General features: G+C 34.7%; 1 protein-coding gene across 2 annotated transcripts in view; it reads left to right on the top strand.

The window, feature by feature from the left end:
* The window catches only part of LOC110371445 (uncharacterized), a 103,337-nt gene that overhangs the window by 59,162 nt on the left and 24,573 nt on the right, over positions 1–19,602 (top strand). For both annotated transcript variants that reach the window (XM_064042278.1, XM_064042279.1), the window contains exons 2-3: positions 7,962–9,245; positions 9,690–9,799. In XM_064042278.1, the coding sequence (XP_063898348.1) occupies positions 7,962–9,245; positions 9,690–9,799 (1,394 nt within the window). The remainder of the gene's footprint in view (positions 1–7,961; positions 9,246–9,689; positions 9,800–19,602) is intronic.

The raw sequence follows: 19,602 nt of genomic DNA, 5'->3' as shown, positions 1-19,602 counted from the left end.
CATAATCTAATACATACTTCTACTTTGGGATTCCCATAATATTTATTTTGAACCATCATATCTCTAGTTCGGCCGCCCCATACCGTCCTACCACTTGAACCCATTAAGATTACGACAGCTAAAATGAGTTTACAATTAAAAAAGTTTGTTTATCCCAAGATAAACCAAGTAGTGTAAATGAAATAGACTTTTGTAATTGTTATTTTTTGGTATACACTTGTAACTTTAATTTCTCACCCACGTGCTTAAAATATGTCGTATAAGTTCTTCTACGAGCCGATTCTTGAGTTTCCATTCACCTCACCAGGTAACCTTTTTATGTAAAAAAATTAACTTATGTACCAACAGCCTTGGTTACATTAAATCTTTACCTATCTATGCCGTATAATATACAATACACCTATCTGAACTCTTATCAGCCTCTAGCAAAAGTCAAAACCCACTAGACAGTCTGTCACTCCTTTTTAATATTAGAAAGGACATCAACATTCAAGACGTGATTTAAATAAATAAATAAATAAAAACAAATCGGAATGCCTAAAAGGGCGAGTTTCCTGGGTAAATTAAAGCATGCATTACAAAGCAGGAAGCGACGGCGTTTCTATTCGTAAAGCTTTGATCTGCGCTTGCGCCGTCCGGGAGTTGCTCTAGCTAGAGATATGGAAATATTTTGTTAGTTCTAGTAATGTATTTTTTAATAACTTCATTACTTCATTAATTAATACTTTAGGTATAAGTTTTTTTCAAAGCAAATGTGAAACAAAGGGCTTTTTTATATGAAGGCAAAGGGTTGAGATGATATAGGCAGTCGCTCCTTGTAAAACACTGGTATGTAAGTACTGAGACTGGAAGCTGACTTCATTATACCTAATTGATTAAAATAGCATTCAGATGAATTAGGAATGTCTAATATAGCATCTTGTGACGTGGTCGATCAGACTGACCCTTTGATCATGTGTTCTACTAATATTAAACTGGTACCTAAGCATGTCCCTATAAGACTTATACGAAACCAGATATCTTCATAATTTAGGTTAACCCTACGAGATAGGTAGGTATTATCACGCCAGCCATATGTGATGGTCAGTAACGCAATATAATGATTTGATCTGTGTGGGAATCGAATTAAACACAGCATATAATTATTCTACACAAACCATACCTAGATATTTAGCCTATGTTATACATTCAAGTATAACTGGGAGAAGGGCAGGACGATGATGATAACAGTAAATAACGTGGTCAGATTTAGATCCATTACAATGCTCAACATTTTGTTATACATAAGTATAAGAAAAAATCCAAGACCCTCAGATTCCCAATAATTACGCCACAGTTCAAACACCTCGAATATTACACATTCAAATGTCTCATTCACGGAAAGGCAATCTCTCGAATAATTCGCATAAGTATCGATACAGTTAGCGAAATAACATTACGATCCCTGCAATCGAATACTCGTCGCTAATCGAGTTCCTAGCGTGTCGAGCGCAGACAAAACACTCACAGTTTCCACTTAAGGTATTTTTATTGCAATACTTGAAACGCTTATAAGGAGTAAAAGAAACATAAGTATTAGCTGTTTAACATATCCTGCAAATCTTGTTGGGTAAGTTGCAAAAAATATGCAATGTTTACGTAAAAAGAAGTGCAATTTTCTTCGGCGTTTACACTCTTCTGTTCGATGCAGTAGCGAGTATCGATGCTCTTTTTTTTATTGATACATGCAATAGTCGATAATGTAACAGATTACAATTAAAATCCAAAAGGAAAACCACATTATTAAATAAATAAAATTAATAAAGTAACAATTCATTTATGGAAATACTAACCTAACCTAACCAAATAAAAAGTAGGTGCATTCAATGAGTCACAATACATTTTAACTATAAACTTTCTGACGTCAAATATAAGACCAGAAACCGCTAAACATTGTTGTTATAGACCAGCATTAATATTTATATTTATTCGCGCCATTGTTGAATCATGGCCGTTCAAGAGGCTCTTCAATCTCAAGTGTAGATCTTACGCTTTGAACCAGCACTTTTGTGTTCCATAATATAATTTATTGACGCGATAAATATTCGGTTAAGCTTTCTAAATTTTTCCATAACTCCAAATGCTTGTATGCTTATCGATTGTTTATTCGATTGTATCGATTAATCGCTGAATAATCCAAACTAATATTATAAATGCGAAAGTAACTATGTCTGTCTGTCTGTCTTTTCTTCACGCCTAAACTACTGAACCGATTTGTGTGAAATTTGGTACAGACATAGTTTGAAACTTGAGAAAGGACATAGGATAGTTATTATTACAAAAAAAAAATAAAAATAAAATTATTCCGGACAATCCGGAAAAATTCCGGAAATCAAAAATCTGCTGGTAGTCACTATTCCACGCGAACGAAGTTGCTTGCAAAAGCTAGTTTTTCATATTTAGGGACGATTTTTCGATCGTGAGATAACTTTTATCTGAAAAATATGTTTGACATTTTGACAGCTTTTGTATAGACGAAAATATGTCAAGCCGTCATATTATTTCCCAGACAGAAGTTAACTGATGATTGAAAAAACGGCCCTAAAGTAAAACAAAATAACCTTAATTTCAAAGAAAACTGTCGTTTTCCTTCTGAGAATCATTAAGTTCCTTCGCCAAGCAGTAACTATTGTCTAAATGGTTATATTTCTCCCATAGTCTGAGTTCTGAAGTCCCTTCAACCTTCCGCATAGTTGGCATAGCTTCGGTTAAATCCGTCGCTGTTCGGATCGTCTCGGCTCGTTAGAACGTCGTCACTGAATATATGGGACGTGACGAAAACTATGGTGACAGTTCGACCACACAGGTTTTATGTTCTAGGAGTCTTTTTGGTAAATGTGACTATATGTTATAGCTAAATGGAAGTAAAGCAACTTTAATTCATGTTCATCTCACGAATAATAAGTTCAAAATCAATGCACAACCGTTAACATGAATAATATCCTTATACCGACAACTTTAGATTTTGAAAAAGCAATAAGAGGATCAGTAAGCAGTTATTAAGTGGAATAAATAAAAAATAAGTTAAATACAAGGTAAACATGTCTTCAGGGGCGTTTAGCTTTTGTTACGTTATAAATACCATAACTCTAACCTACACATTCCAAATTCAAATTTGACACCTGTCACTTAGTTTAACGCGCGTAAAATAGCTGTATTATCTGTGGACAATGGGATTTTGAAACTGTCAGCCATTCATAGATTAGTTTCGGAGTAATGGCGTTAGTAGCTTTATAGGCCAGCATAGGTTAGTGGTTCAAGGGTGACTAAATTAGATTATGTTGTGTGCTTGTCGCTTAGTTACTGAATAAAAAGGTTGTTTGATCGATATCTTGTTTTGTGTAAACATTTATTTATGGTCATCGCAATAGCTTTCATGTTGAATCTGGTATTATTAGAAGTACCGTTAAGTTTTGAGAATTACCTGCTTATTGGATTTTTAATTAAGAGCTCTAATTCTCTCACATATTTGATTTACTGAAGGGGCATTCATCTGACATATGATTAACTAGCTGGTCTCGTCTTCCCTAGGGAACTAACTCCTGCACCCGGACAAATAGTAAACTACGTTTCAAGTTTTAAACTATGTATCTGTGTACCAATTCACAAGTTGATAGTTTTGGCGAAAAAGGAGACAAAGTTACTTACTCATTTACGATCATTTTGACGAAAAACGCGACAAAGTCATTAACGCTTTTACGATGATTAGTAGTTTTAACTTGAAATCATCATTCTCATTGTTTATGAAGGCTACAAGAGCATAATTGCGCGATTTACTCCTCTAAAGATTTATTAAAATATGCCTTTCGCATGATTTTACAAGTCTTTTATGTAAATTACAGTCACATTAAACTCAAGTAGATATTTCTAAGTACGTATACAAAGTAAGATTATAACCGCTGTAGGTGTTCTAAGATTCTAAGCTATTGTTAAGCATTGTCTAAGTTAAGATCGTGTTACTATGGATTGTTATAGTCTTAAACTTGAATACTTGGATGCCTTCGCATAACAATGTCTTCCGGAGTTCTTAGAATATTTAGATTTCAGTTTATTTGAGTTAGGTTAACTGCAATATTGTAGGGGGGTCTAAAACTAAGTTATGTTGTAAGAAAAGCTTGAAAAAAAAAACAGTTTTGAGCCTTTAAACATAAATAGTGAATTGCGTAAATTATATATTTTATCGTATAAACCTAAAACTATATATTTTTTTTACCCCAGAAATGATCCGTTCGGCTTTTTGACATTAACCTTAAGTATATGAATAAAGGTTAAAATCGCTAGTGAAACAGATAAATTCACAAAATTCCCACGTTCACAAAAAGACAGGACATTATAAAAAACAAAGGAACCTAAAGGCTTTAACATTTTTTGCAATCAGGACTTTGGTATGTCCTGAATGAGTCAGTACCTTAGCATGTTTTATAGAATTTTAATTTTATTCCTTCGTGGGTGTCAGTGAGTCAACCTCTTTAGAGTTTTAGCTAAAAATACCTACCCATAGAGCAAGGAGGTTGTTTGAGAATTATATTTACTTTTTGTATTAACGCTCTTGTTATGAAAGATGGAGTTTCTTCGTGTTGTGTGGTCTGGGGTTAAGTGAATTCATGTTTTATGTGCCTCGTTTAGTTATTTAATATTTTATGGTTAAGGTAGTGTTATTAGAATAGAGTTTTTGCCATTGACTGCTACAACATACAGTTGCTAATTATAAAACAATAGAAAATCAATTATGTCTCCCGTTTATCTGCGCACCAGAATACAACCGCGTTAAGGCCGAATATATACGTCTAAGTAGAGCAATATAAAAAGCTCATTTTTAAATGTATTTATTGGCGGCCCTAATTTAGAATTTACTCAAGCATTTGCTATTGAAAATTCAGTTTTCAATTTGCTGCATTTAGACATACCGTCCCGTAACCAGGAAGCCTAGAATCTGCAATAAAAATTACATAAAGAGTTCTAACGGTCACCGAAGCAAAGTTCAAAAGAGGAATTTCACACACCCATGTTCTTTCTTCAAGCAAACTTCCTACAAGTCCTACATAATACATTGCGACAGTAGGTATACGTTTATGACAGGCAGTGTAACTGGGAACACAAGGTGCAATTAGAGACACATGCAAGCAAGTCTAATGAGCTACGGCTTTTAGGTGACGAAAACTCTGACTCATTTATGACAGCCTAGTATCTTGAGAAGGTTAGAGAGATGATGATACCATAGAGCCTATCTATTATTATACATACATACATTCCAATACCTACAGGTTTGCCACGAAAGTTACATTAATTGGTCTTCCAAAGGTTCATCATAAAAATATTATGTTTATTATCTTTATGTTTAGAGAAATTGAATCCACGAACTCATACTTTGCAATTGCTCTTGGGCAGCAATAAAAAAATGAAAATTATTGCTCTGAAAAAAACGGAATTACTCTTTGTTTTAATAGAAAAATGATTGTGTTACAGCCTTTTTTATCGTCCCACTGCTGGGCACAGGCATCCTTTCACATAGAGAAGAATCTTTCTATCTGTACTGTAAAGAAAAAATGTAGCCAGCAGACTAAAAGAAACAATAGCTCACACAGTGGTATTAACATCTCTATAAACTCGTGTACCAGTGAACTGCGCCCTCTGAATAAGGCATATCCTGTGTTGCTCAGATCAAGAGATTCCATCAAATGATGTACAGCATCCGCTATCGGTGTTAGGATATTGATTAAAGACGATTGCCTGTCTTACCAAGTTATTGTATTTGAATGGGAATCACTTATGTGGTATGGGTCTATCGAACTTTTTGACGGTTTATATGCTCATGTACATAACATAATAATATGGTCTCTTACAAATAATGTAAGTACCATTTTTTTATACATAGGTTTGCATTTATGAACAGTTTAATAAATTCATAAGTATTTTTTTTTAGCACACTAGCTAGATACAATAAACTCTAGACTCAAAAAATACTTTGACGTATGCTTAGAATATGTATCTCTCAAGTCTTTGCAAGATAAGAAGGTACATACTTAGATATATTTCAGAAACACACGGCGACACTCAGTTGTGAATTGCTTTTGAATTTCAGACTATCAATTGCTCTTTGCCTACTAGCTACAAATATGTACATATACGGAAGAATATTCGACCCTTAAAGCAGTAAATAATTTAACAACCACACCCACTTAATAAATGACCAAGCAAAGTGATCCTTAATAAAAATAAAACCATAAAAAAGTAATTCAATACCAAACCCTTTCTTATCGGTCACATAAAATTACATAAAGGTAACTTTAATAGTTATTTTATGACTCTAAACCGTTTGTAAAGAGTGTTTGTAATGTGTATTTCTATCTGTTATTATGTAAATCTTGGTACTTTGGAGACTCCATTGAAATCTTTATATATGTTACCACTCCATTTTCTTTCGGTTCTTGTTAGATAGATGCGTAGATCATGATGCTTGTTAGATAGATAGATGCTTGTTAGATAGATACAGAATTGATTTTTAAATCCGTTCTTGTTTGCCTCTGTTCGTCAGTATCGTGTGTTTTGTTTTATTATTTAGAAATATTTTGCTACAGTTATTGTAACACAAAAGATATGCTGTTTGTAATGAGATTATGGAATCTGTCTGCAGCTTTAACTATGTACTTCCAAACAACATTTGAAAGCTTCAAAATCACGAGAGGAACCTAACAAACGGAATTTATTTTAGAGATTTCATGTTAAAAATATAAGCGTGTTAAAATACACCATTTCCTAATGGAGAATCACGATTACATAACTTATAATGTTTCTTCTATCTCTTATAATCTTTTATCGTTTATCTTTTGGGAGGGCATTTGCCTTAAAAACCTTTTTTCTAACTATGAATATTGAATAATAGGTACAACCAATGACTAGACCACCTATGAAAATCTATATTTAAACTAGCTAGAACAAAAAATAACTCGAAAAATCAAAGTCACGGCATGTCTTCGAAATCGACCCAAACCGAGGAGTTCCGTTTAATCATTTTAAAAGCTTTGGTTAGGCAACGCTTTTGCTTAATGACATTATACAGGGACCATTGCTGATAATAATCTGAACGGTGATATTTTGAATGGAATACTATTATATGGATAGCGTAAACTGATTCATGAATGTAGAATTTAAAAAATAATTACCAGGTTTGACAATTGATATGATACATCATAACCAAATAGTAGAAATTATGTACCCATATTCTTAGAAATATTTCAATTTTTTCCTGAATGTTAAGCAGCATATAGGTAACATATTTTGTATACCTGCTAAAATGAAAAAAAAAAACCAGAAATAAAATGGAAATCCTGTGCAACTGACACCCAATTATATAAAAGAAAACTAATGATTGTCACTATATAATAGTAGGTACATCACAAGTTCACAAGCCCTCTAAGTATATTTATCACTTCTTATAAAATATCTCTAAATGAACTTAAGCCATTTATAACCGCTTATTGAAATCTGATGTCCGTCATCCATAACCGGTAAAGTAATATCAAAGATTAACACATTTAAATATGTATACTCTCACAAAATATTGAAAGATTTGCGAAAGACCTTTACAAAAGCTAATTCATAAATTATTAATGCTAATAAATTTTATTGAATCATAAAACAAATTGCATGGCTGGGTAATTTTGGTTAAAGAATTATTGAAACACTTAATTTTATGATCATTGTATGGATTTGTATTCATATATGCCGCGTAAAGTATGTATTTATCAGATTGGATTCCATTAAATTCTGTTAAGCGTTTACTATATAACTATCAAAAGTTTAACACAGAGCAGTAATTTCTACCTTAGCCTCAAATGCTTAAGGTCCAAATTTTATTGAAAACCTGACCTTATTAGAAAACCAGTAGCGTTTTACTTAAGATATCATATTGTTTGTTACAGGTAGCACAACGGACCTAACGCCCACGCTGATCGGTATATACGACTCTTTACTTGAACCAGAAAAGAGTTTAAGACCTGAAGCTAGCCGATTGGAAACAGCAAAAGATGCTAGAAACGATCCACCAGTAGATATAGAAGTGATAGACCCGCCAAAACCAGACATAGCTCAGACTAGAGACGACACAATGATCACAGGAGGTGTCAAGCTCCCCACCGCAACCTTTAACAAAAGCTCATTATACTCAATACGAACTAAAAGTGATAACAACGGTGCTAGTGACGAATTGGATAAGTGTAAAGTGTTCAGTGATACTTCTTTAAGCAAAATTCATAAAACAATCAAAGAAATGAAACAAGAGACGACGTTCGATAATCTCTCGCCAAACGTGAAAAGGATGATATCTGGTGCGACCGAAACGACCACGTTAAAATTCCAAAAGAAAACTTTCAATATTGGCAGAAGTTCAATGAGGCATAAGTCTAACATTCCTTTAGTTGGAGCTACCTCTAAGATCTCCCAGTCTGGTGTTGAAATCCTCCCTTCAGTCGACATTTACGACCAGCCCTGTGCTATCAAAAGCTTTACAAAATCCAAAAGTGAGGAGATAGAATCTCCAGTTATTTCTGTGCCGATTAAGCCTGAATTTAAAATTGACGATGCTCAAACTTACGATGTCCCTACAAATAACAGACCAGCTATTTACGACGTTCCAGTGGTGAATAATAAAACTGCCTTCGAATCCCTGTCCCTACCTTACATCGATCAATCGATCGAGCTCTCTATAACATCAAACGATAGAGAGTTCGATATCAAACTGTCATCAAAAGACAACTCACCGATGAAGCCGATGCCAAAAAGTCCAGTGCAGTCGCCTGCAAAAATACCGAAACTGAACGAAGGCACAAACAGTTTGCATCGAAAAGACTTCGTTAACAAGAACGAGAGTCCTTCGAAACTTTTGTCGAAAACTGTTCCTTATCCTGAGGCTGTAGGGTCTACAGGGAATTTGAAAACTTGTGAGAAGGAAGTGATAAGATTGAACCCTCCCGTTGAAGTTTCTCGGCCTTTGTCCATGAGTTCCATTGCTTCTTCGAGCTCCACATCAAGTAGTGGGGTACAAAATAAAGGAGGAGTGAACTCAGCATACCTGGCTTCTATCGAGAGTCTGGACGATCATAGCGACGCAGACATGACATCGGCAAACGGTAGCAATAATTTTGTAAATAACGCCGGGATCATGACTGCTAGTGCATCGGAGGAAAGGACTTCTCAAGATACACCACGTAAGTAGACTCTTCCAAAAAATTCACAAGCAAGCTTACATCATTATCTTAACACGGCAACGTAAGCCAAAAATTAAATTCAATATTTGATTCTGACCTTTGTTAAACTTTAAACTGCTTTATCTGAGGTTTAGTTCTCACCTAGCATTCTCAGCTGTCCTGTGATTGCAGAATTGTTCAAAAGAGTTTATACAGTCCTGAAATATGAAGGGTTTGAGCAAATATTTCATAAGCTGAGATTTTACAGGCATTTCCCACATCCTGTCAAATCAAATCAAAATCAAATACAAATCATTTATTTGCTCAAATAAGGTACAGAAGATTTGTAAATTGTCGACAATGGTTCTCTTATTCTGCCTTTAATTTCGGCGTGCAAATATTAGTTACCTACATATCTAAAGATTGCTCATGATCAGCCTCTTACTGTTGTGCTCTTGTCTTCAGGTGCTCAGCTAGTAGACGAGTTGCCTGGCCTATCGCAGCTGGAGCGAGTGTGTGCAGAGATAGTGCAGACTGAAATTGTTTACGTCGAAGACCTGAGGCAGGTTGTAGAGGTAAGTTTATTGCTGTATTCAATTACCTATTAGAACTGGAACAGCCGCAAAGAGGTGATGTATGGGTATCAGAAAGAACTACTCAAAAAAAATTGAACTGTATATGTATAACTACTACTGGATTGTTAAGGTATCCTCGCGTTGCTATCTTTATCTTTGACCATTTTACTATATTCGTTGATATAAATAGATGAACCTACAGAATAAGAATAAGCTTTAACAGTTCGTTGATATATTACCGGGTTATGACTGAGCTTACCTAGGCTAATGTGTTTCCATAAATGTGTTGCAATTCCCATGAGGGTTTTAAATATGGGAGATTTCTCGTCTTTAGTTACCTTTAACCTACATTAATGCTACTCAAAAATAACAATATATATCTCACTAAACATATAACCCTCCTTCATTTGGATCTCTCCGTTTGTTTTGCCACCACTTCCTATCTTTGTAACATCAGACGCGCTCCCATTTGGTATACCGCCTTAGTTAACGTTAAACTCTGGTTTGGACAGTTACGTAAACCTTTGTAAACTAACACCCGTTTGGTCAGCTAGTTTGTTTTTAGTTAATGTAACGAACTGACAAGTTTACATGCAAATTGGTGAGGAAATTTGAATATTTTTATATGTTGCATCATTTCTTGTTACTTACCTATAATTTAATTTTGTGCGACAACTGAACTATTATAGCGAAAACTGTTGTAGTAGTTGAATTTAAATAGGACCTTACTTGAAATACTTGTATAAAATATAGCCTATGTCATACATGGATACATAGTTTCCCAAAAGTGAAAGAATTTTTAAAATCAGTTCATTAGGTAATTTCGTTGCCTTTAGAGTACTAAAGGACAAACATAATCATCTTTATGATATTAGTTTAGAAATTAAGGTATGGTTTGGATGTAAATATGGTGTTTTACACTTTCACGTACTTCTACTACAAAACTCCATAATCAAGTTTTTCAATTCACTTTTCCCAGTCTAAATAAAGTCTCCTATCAAAGCAGGTCGATACTAATTTTCCTAGTACTAACAAATAGCTTATTTCTTTGCCTGTTATCTAGAATCAGAATAAGGGCAGGTAGTGACCTGTGTTGACCCAGTTACAGCTAGTTCATACTGGATTATGCCGGTAAGGTTTCTAATTACAGTTTTATGTTTTGTTGGGAGTTTATGCCTTTACTTTCTTTTGATAGGAATCGGATATATTATGCTGTTAATTAATATTGCACTAATATATGTGAAAGTTTGGATGTGTATGTGGATGAATGGATGTGTGGAAGTTTGTTTAAACCATTTATTTTCTACCCATACACATTCATTTATAGGACAATAAACAGAAGGAGAAAACGAAATGTAGCAGGAGACTCAGCTCAGTATACGCTGTGCATGCAAGCACAGCACTGATTTTCAGCTGGCTCCTGACAGTTAATCAACATTTAATAATTTAAAGCTCACACGAAACATAAAATTGTTACTCTTTTAGTCAAAAACCGTGAAGGGATTTTTGATAAAACTTGGTGGTCTCTTATTCTTCTTCTTCTTGCCCTGTTCCCAAGTCATTTGATCAAACTTGACGCTAATTTAGCTTATATCAGAGTACCTAACATATCATACAGGCTATTAATCCGATGTTTTTCCCAGGCTCCACGAAGAAGTTCATGATTGATAGACAGAATGCTTCTAATTCTTGAATAAGCCGATTGAAAGAGATAATCAAAACTATAGATTAAGTAAATTATTATTTTAAGCCATAACGTCAATCAGTAGCAATTCCATTAATACCAGATGAAATGTTTAAAATTTTTTTTTATTTATCACTGTAGTTTAATTTATGTACATATTTACATGACGTAAAAAAAAGACTTATTTATACAACATATATACAACTAAAAAATGGCATCAAAAAACTCCTCATCAATACCAGATTACTATATACAGTTAAAACCAAAATAACGTTCGGGATTAAAGAATTAGTAAAGTAGGTGAACCCTGCAATGCGGCCAGCACTGTGGGAAATGCATAAACGTAATCTACGTATAACGTATAATATTAAATAGCTGTGCTTGAATTTAAGATACTAAGCGGTAAGACCGCCCATTATGTCACCTTCTTTAACTAGATTAAGATCAATATCTATCTATCTACCTATCTAAGCTAGGCATTTTACGCGTGTCCCATCGAACTTTTCTTAGCCAGATGAAATACATAGCGTAATGTTAGGGATACATTCTAATGGTGAAAGAATTTTTTTGAATCGGTGCACTTTTGCAATTTTGTTACATACTCAAAATAAAGTATTTTCTCTTTATTGTGGGTGTAGATAGTGAAAAACACACGAACGGAAATTAAAAATCTTATTGGTACACCACAAGCTAGTAAAAAATAGCAGACTCAACGAAAAATAAACCAAAGTCAAGCCCCCAGGCAGCCCTGTGAATGTCAGGTGATTTTCGCTATGTAGGCCCTCCATCACAATTACCGATCCGTTCCACTCAACTCTGTAATTGAAAAGAGGGAAACAATCAATCATTGTGCTTTTCGATTTACTTTTATTTATTCTTCTTTAGGTGTATATAATGTATTTTATTATTGTTTATTTTGTCCTTGCTAGGTTTTTCATTTTATGTTGGGGTCGTCTTCCAGTCTTACTGGATGCAGCTGAGTGCCAGTGTTTTACATAGCGCTACTGCGTATCTGACCTCCTCAAACCAGTTACCTAGGCAACCCAATACTCCTTGGTAATATTGGTTGAGTTTTGGCTACCCAAACACAATGCTTTGTTCATAGAAAATATAAAATTACTTCGGTGTACTGTCGTAAACTTTTAATGAAACGTGTCTTTCAAGATTTGCTTTGCAAGACTTTCATTAAGGTGTCATAAAAAAAAAGAAATTACTACCTAATTAACCGTATCCGCTTTTGTCCACTGCAATAAGATTCAAGTAACTCATTAATATTTCCAATACTTTAAGCACTTATTTCGCAATTAATTTATGTTCACCATCATACTTTTTTAATAAGTTAACATTAATTGGCTGTATAGCCCAATTTCACTGCCCGCCGCTCCGAAAGGTAGCAGGAAGCTGTCAAACGTGACAGGTGTCAAATTGTCGCTGTCACTGTCACAGCTAATTAGCCGACAGGTCGCCAACACCGGAGGGGTTAAAAATGGCGGCAAAAGTGAAATTGACGTGTTTTCGGAATTAAGAATGCATGTTGCGTGCTTGCTTTCATAATTATACTTACTTTCAAAGGGTACCTAATAATTTTAAACCGACTTCAAAAAAAGGAGGTTTTCATTGACTTTATGGTGCTCGTTTGTGTGTAGGTACATTATTGAAGTAGATAGATATAATGTTGAAAAATACCTAAAATTCGAGGTCGAGAGCTTCTAGCTATTTAAATAGCTAACTTAGTGTGCCTAAAAAAACTTTTATATAACCAGATTAATGATCCACAATTACCTAGGACATTGATCTTCAATAAGACAGTTATACGCAAGTTGTAACAGATTGCTGCAGTGTAATCCTCAATTTATTGCACTAGCTGCAAATCCGGGCTCAATGCAACACATAGGTAGCTCTAGTGTAAAACGACTTAGCTGCACTTACTGCATTTTTGCCTATGATCGATTGTTTATTTAGTACCTATATGTACTTACTTACTTTTCAATTAGTAAGTTACAATACAATTCACTTACTCTTAACTACTAAAATTTGAATACAAAAATTAGTAAGTCATTTGACATGATGTTAGTTGCATGTTTATTTTTTTCTTTTCTTTATGCATGAAACTACTTACATAGATAGTATCAACTGACCTAGTTTTCTATTAGTAGCATAAAACTTCCTGCAGCAAAGTTTTACTTCCCATTCTCTATACAAAGTTTAGTCTTTTAACACTTCGCTACGTAGAAACTTTCGTGTCTAAAGTTACCAACGTCTGTTGAACACTACTATACAGAGCATTAAACCAACTGGAGTCGCCATGATCACAAATCTTTATGCTTACGCGTAACCACAAATTACTTAAAAGTAACTACGTTAAACTGCATAACTATTGCGCACTCAAGTACATTTGGATCATTACATATACACACGTCTAAATTACATAGACTTAACGTAGCGCACACATATAAAAACATACGGTATAGTAGTTTCTATAATCTATCACCGGCAGTATTTTAGCTTTTAAAGAGGTATAGATAGCACTTCAACTTGCTAATTTTTTCAGCAGATTTTCAACCAATTATTACAATAGTTTAAGGTTAATGTTCGATTAGTTATTTTTGACATATTCCGGTAGGTTAACCCGCTGGCATGGCATCTGTGTCTTTGGCAAAGCCAATGCAATGGCGTCTCCGAATAGTAACATGCTCTAAGATCACTAACGAGATGCTCTATTTCTAATCTATTTACACCTTCAGATAAATAACCATTAAACTTTCTCAAACATACTGGCTTGCCAATTATTGGCGGCGGATTATACCGTGGTTTGTTCACAGTTTAAGTTAACCATAGCTTTAATTTACTAGACTTTAGTTAGTTACAGCCTATTTAACGTCCCACTGCTGGGCACAGGCCTCCTCTCACACGGAGAAGGATTGAGCATTGATCACCACGCTTGCTCAATGCGGGTTGGTGATTTCAGACTATATAGTCCAGGTTTCCTCAAGATGTTTTCCTTCACCTTTTTATCAGCCATTGGTGTCTAAGATATACTTAGAAAGTACATACAAACTTAGAAAAGTTGCATTGGTACTTGCCTGACCTGGATTCGAACCCGCGCCCTCATACTCGAGAGGTTGGTTCTTTGCCCACTAGGCCACCACGACTTTTTTCTTTAGTAGACTTTAGTTAACGAATGAAATATACACTCTGCATGAATTATATACCTAAGGTAAATAATTGTATTATAATGAATACCTCTATAAGTATTCTCAAATTATTTCTGGTTCATAGGTTTAGTTAAAAAATTTATACAGCATCAGTAGAGGTATCCAAAGGGAAGGTAAAATATAAGACTTTTGACCAAAAGTTGATGACTGCAAGTTGCTGACTATGTGACTTCTGACAAAAGTGTGACGTGTCAAAAGTTTTCTCCCTCGACTTTTACTTCGTATTTTGTGCAATAATAATTAACCCAAGCGTGCAACGGCTTAACCCTAAAATAGTCAGACCGAAAAAATAAAAACTATCCCGCTTAAGACCGCCAAGTTTCCTAGTTGAACCGTCGACAGACAGATTGACAGAGCAATTGATCTTAGTCAGACTGACCCACCAAATTGACTAGACCCCTATATTTAATCCTAGCTTCTTGTTTCACGTCCCTTTTGTGAAGAGAACACGGGACGAGGGGGGTCAAGATATACTGGACTTAAGTTCTTAGGGAAGCGTACTTCATGCGAGATAATTTAGACTTTACACTATGTAGATAAGGTTGAAAATTGTGTGTGTATTAGGTTGTAGGATATTAACGGGACCCCCTAATATGGGGGTAGGTTGTTAGCCCATTAATTGTGGTCGATTTATATTTTTGCTCCCGTTTTTGTGTAATGTAGTTAGTAAATGGCCGTGGACTTATATGGCCGAATGGTTATAGGCCATAGATGCTATGTTATAGGTTTTTATAATGAAAACCACATCGACACTTGAAGATGTGCCCATAAGGTATTGCATAATTTTTATAGGAACGGCCCTTGAGTAGTTTCTTTGCCTTTATATGGATTACTAGCAGTTCCTTACACCCCGCGTCCCTGGGCAACTGCTTCCCGCACCTGGGTAAAAAGTAGCCTTAAGTCCTTTCTCTGGACTACTCTCTATTTAGGATTCTTTACAGCATACTAAGTCATAGATGCGATATTGTGTCCGTAAAAGCTACCCCGTCCGTGACATATTTTTTCATAAAATTGAAATGTCTTCACACAATTCGTCAAGAAAAAACAGTAAACTTTTTACACCATTTTAATCTAAGGTCAAATATAATCACATGTAAACAAGGACCATTGATACACGTTTTATACAAAGCTATACATTATAACCGATAATAATAAACAAAACAGCATGAATGAACGCTCAGACGCTGGTTATAATCTATTTTTATATGAGCACGCCTGCGAGCGCATATTTATAAGAACGACTGCGTGGGTCGAGAAATATAAAAATACGAGAGCGACAGTGTAATGTTGAGTTTGGTTTAAGTTGACTATTTGGAGTTATATTGTGTAAAACATAACCTTTCTTGGCAGTCGGGTAAAGTCTAGGCAAGTTGCTGTTAGGCACGTTCGGAGAAAATTACTTTATCAGTACTTTATATACTTAGTTATGTATGATGGATAATGGATAATTTTACCGTAATTAAAGAAACTGGTAGATTGATAAAAAAATTACCAGAGTACTTAAAAATTGATTTTCATCAAAATTAACTTAGTAGGTAGTATGCGTAGATCATACCCTAGGCAGAAGCTTATTTAACGTACTGAAAACGGCAGATAATTCCCCTAATATGACCTTTTTGTCAACCTCATTACAGTTATACAACTGTGCGTAGGTTTTATGAACTATGAATGTGTATAATTAGTGATTTATAAACGTGCATTTAAATCCCTGATGGTAAATATTATAGATCGTCATTGATAAGCTTGCAGCTTTTAGTCGTGGATTAAGTTAGGAGCTGTAGCGATATAATATGTACTTATTATTTTTATATATTTCCGTAAACTCTTGAATCATACATGTACCTTTTTAATGCTTTAAGTATATGTCAATCGTTAAGCCGTTTTGAAGTGAAAGTAAAACAAATAAACTAAATCTTTGTTATTCAGTTCAGATATTAGTAAAGTTTTTTTTGGTTGAAATTGTCTGATTTTATGTAACTTCTGCGAGTGTTTCTCCCGCGTCCCGTTGAAGCTACTTATTCATTGAATCGGCATACAAAGTAGCCTAAGCGATAATTGAGCTATCTAACAAATAATTTTTCAAATCGTCCAGTTATTCTTAAGATTAACGCGGTCGAACAAACTAACAAACTCTTCAGCTTTATAATGTTATAGTATAGATATAGGGTCATTTCGCCTGTTCGCGTCCATAGCCCAGTTCGCGTCCATTTTGCCGAACTCCTTTTAAAAATCCTCGAAAACAAGTCAATTAACACACTAATCAAACGAAAAGTCGTTACCGCTAATACGTTAATGTATAAGAGGCACGCACAGATAGACAAACGTTCTGTACGTCCAACCAATCCTTTTAGAAAAAATAATTAGTCTAGGCTCTTCAACAAGAAAGCGAAAACACGCAGAATTTTAGATAAAAATTAGTGTGCAGCGGCGTGTTTGATGGTAAGTTTTATATTGTTTTATGTGAATTTTAGGATAGCTATTTCTACAGTTTAATGATGAATAAAAGTATAATGTTTATTATGAATTTGGTAATGTTTTTTTATATTTAACGAGTAAAATAAGGTGGACGCGAATTACTACATCGAATTTTATGAAACTTCCACTTTGCGTCCACAATGGACGCGAACTAAAACTATCCTCTATAATAATAAACCAAATTGCGTCCACTGTTTTCGTTAAATACTTGCTTATAAAAAATAATTAAAACATACTGTTTAATATTAATATATTAAACAGTACATTTTTTTATTAAGATATATACGTGGTTATAATTAAATTATCAACTGATATAAGTAATTTCATTTAAAATAAGTTCTTCCGATACAGGAAAAAAGAAGGAAAAGACAACATACACAGAAGAAGATTTAAATAAAGCGTTAAATGTTATTCGAGAGAAGAATAAATCGATAAAAAATATGCAAAGAATATGCTACCTTGTCTGATAATTTATTGACTCAACAATTCTTTTAGTTGTATGTTTACACAAAATTATTAAATTGTTTTGTTAATTTAATATGAAAGGAAATCGATCTACGGATCGAAAACGCCTGGAAGAGCTACTGGTCCATGAAGGGAGAACTCCCTTTATGTCTGAAGCGGAAACTAGTCGACATGTGTATTCTGCCCATCCTAACCTACGGCGCTCAGACTTGGTCTTTGACCGAATCTCAAAAGTCCAGGCTAAAAGTATGCCAAAGGAGCATGGACCGTAGCCTGCTCAGCATACGGCTTAGTGACCGGATACGCAACACCATTATCCGGTCCAAGATCCGGGCATAGTCGATGTTGGCAATAAGTCTGCAAAGTTGAAGTCGAATGCACCCGGACAAGTGGGCCAACATCACCACACACTGGATCCCTGAGGATGGAAGGTGACCGAGAGGGAGACTAAGAAAACGCTGGAGAGAAGACTTGGACAGCTTCCTCTCGGACTGGCCACAAATAGCGATGGACAGAGAAAAATGGAAGGCTATGGGGGAGGCCTTTGCCCAGCAGTGGGACAGCATAGGCTAATAAAAAAAAATATATATGGCCAAAAACTTAGTATAATCAAGGCGGATCTTAAGCATTCCCTGTGATTTTAGAGTAAAATTAACAGAACTGATTACTGTTTATTCTTCAAGTTGCAAAATTAATTGCCTAATTTTAAGTTACTTAAACCAATGTTGAGAAGAATTATTTTATTTTTTTAAAGTGAATTTTAAATGATGATAATGTTGATTTTTAATAATTAAGTTTATTGTTAAATAAAGAAATTGTTCAAATACAATCTTTCTTTATTAATTCTTAACAATTTCACCCCTATATTCCTTTTCAAAGCCGCTGGACGCGAACTGGACCATGGGTGGACGCGAATTGGATTTTGTGGACGCAAACTGGGTAAAACGCCTAATTCTGAGGTTTATCGATTTAAATAGAAAACGTAAGATATTTCTAATACAACTGAAAGTTAATCTTAAAATAGAGTATATAAGGAATACATTACACAAATTTGACATGGAAATGAGTGCTGGAGCATTTTTATTATCGCCGTCAAACTTGCCAACTGCACTAAATGGTCGCCAACAGGCGAAATGACCCTACTACAGATTTAAATCGCTACACCTCACCTCAGTGCGTCGTTGACAGTGGTATATCGAGTAATATGAACAGGGCGTGCACTCTCCGCACGTGGGTTTGACGCGCGCTCGTGGCTTACGGCGAGTCGCCCGTGCGGGGAAGATGCGCAAGCACATTGTCGTATAAAATGGAGGCAGTAGGTTCGTAAGAGATTTTTATTGTTGTTTTTTTCATTCTAAAAAGCCAATTTTCAGTTTTTTTCTTGGTGAAAATAAAATCAAATGATAGAAAGGTTGAAACCATTTTCCCTTTCACGGAGCTCATTGAAATACATAGTTGAGGTAGTAGGTTCACAAGAGCTTAAGATATTCAAATTATTTTTTAAATCTGTACTTTCTTAAACATTTGAGTAACATTTTCCTAAACCTCAATAGATATCATTCATAATTTAAATCGTAATCCAACATCAAGCCAACTTGCAAATGATGATATAAATATAGGAGATTTTTGAACACAATCTTATTTAACTTTATTTAGTGTAATTTTTTTACGATACATATAATTTCATTATCATGGAATTTTCAATTATTATTTGTTAAAACGGGCCTTCTGTATACCTACTCCGTCATAGTGTCGGATCGCCTAGGGCTGTGCAACGAACATATGTACGAGCTTAGACACCGGAAGTTTATCTCGCATAGTGTTGGGATATCATTTTATCGATCTTGCATATTTTAATGTGATTATTTAAATTAGTAATTTAAGATTTTAAGGTGAATAATGAATTATCTGCTAGATTTGTCCGATAATGTTTACTTTTAATTTAACTGACTTTTACTGCTTAC

The sequence above is a fragment of the Helicoverpa armigera genome, chromosome 28, assembly GCF_030705265.1.
Source record: "Helicoverpa armigera isolate CAAS_96S chromosome 28, ASM3070526v1, whole genome shotgun sequence".
Classification (NCBI taxonomy): Eukaryota; Metazoa; Arthropoda; class Insecta; order Lepidoptera; family Noctuidae; genus Helicoverpa; species Helicoverpa armigera.
This window is presented reverse-complemented; position numbering and strand designations above follow the sequence as displayed.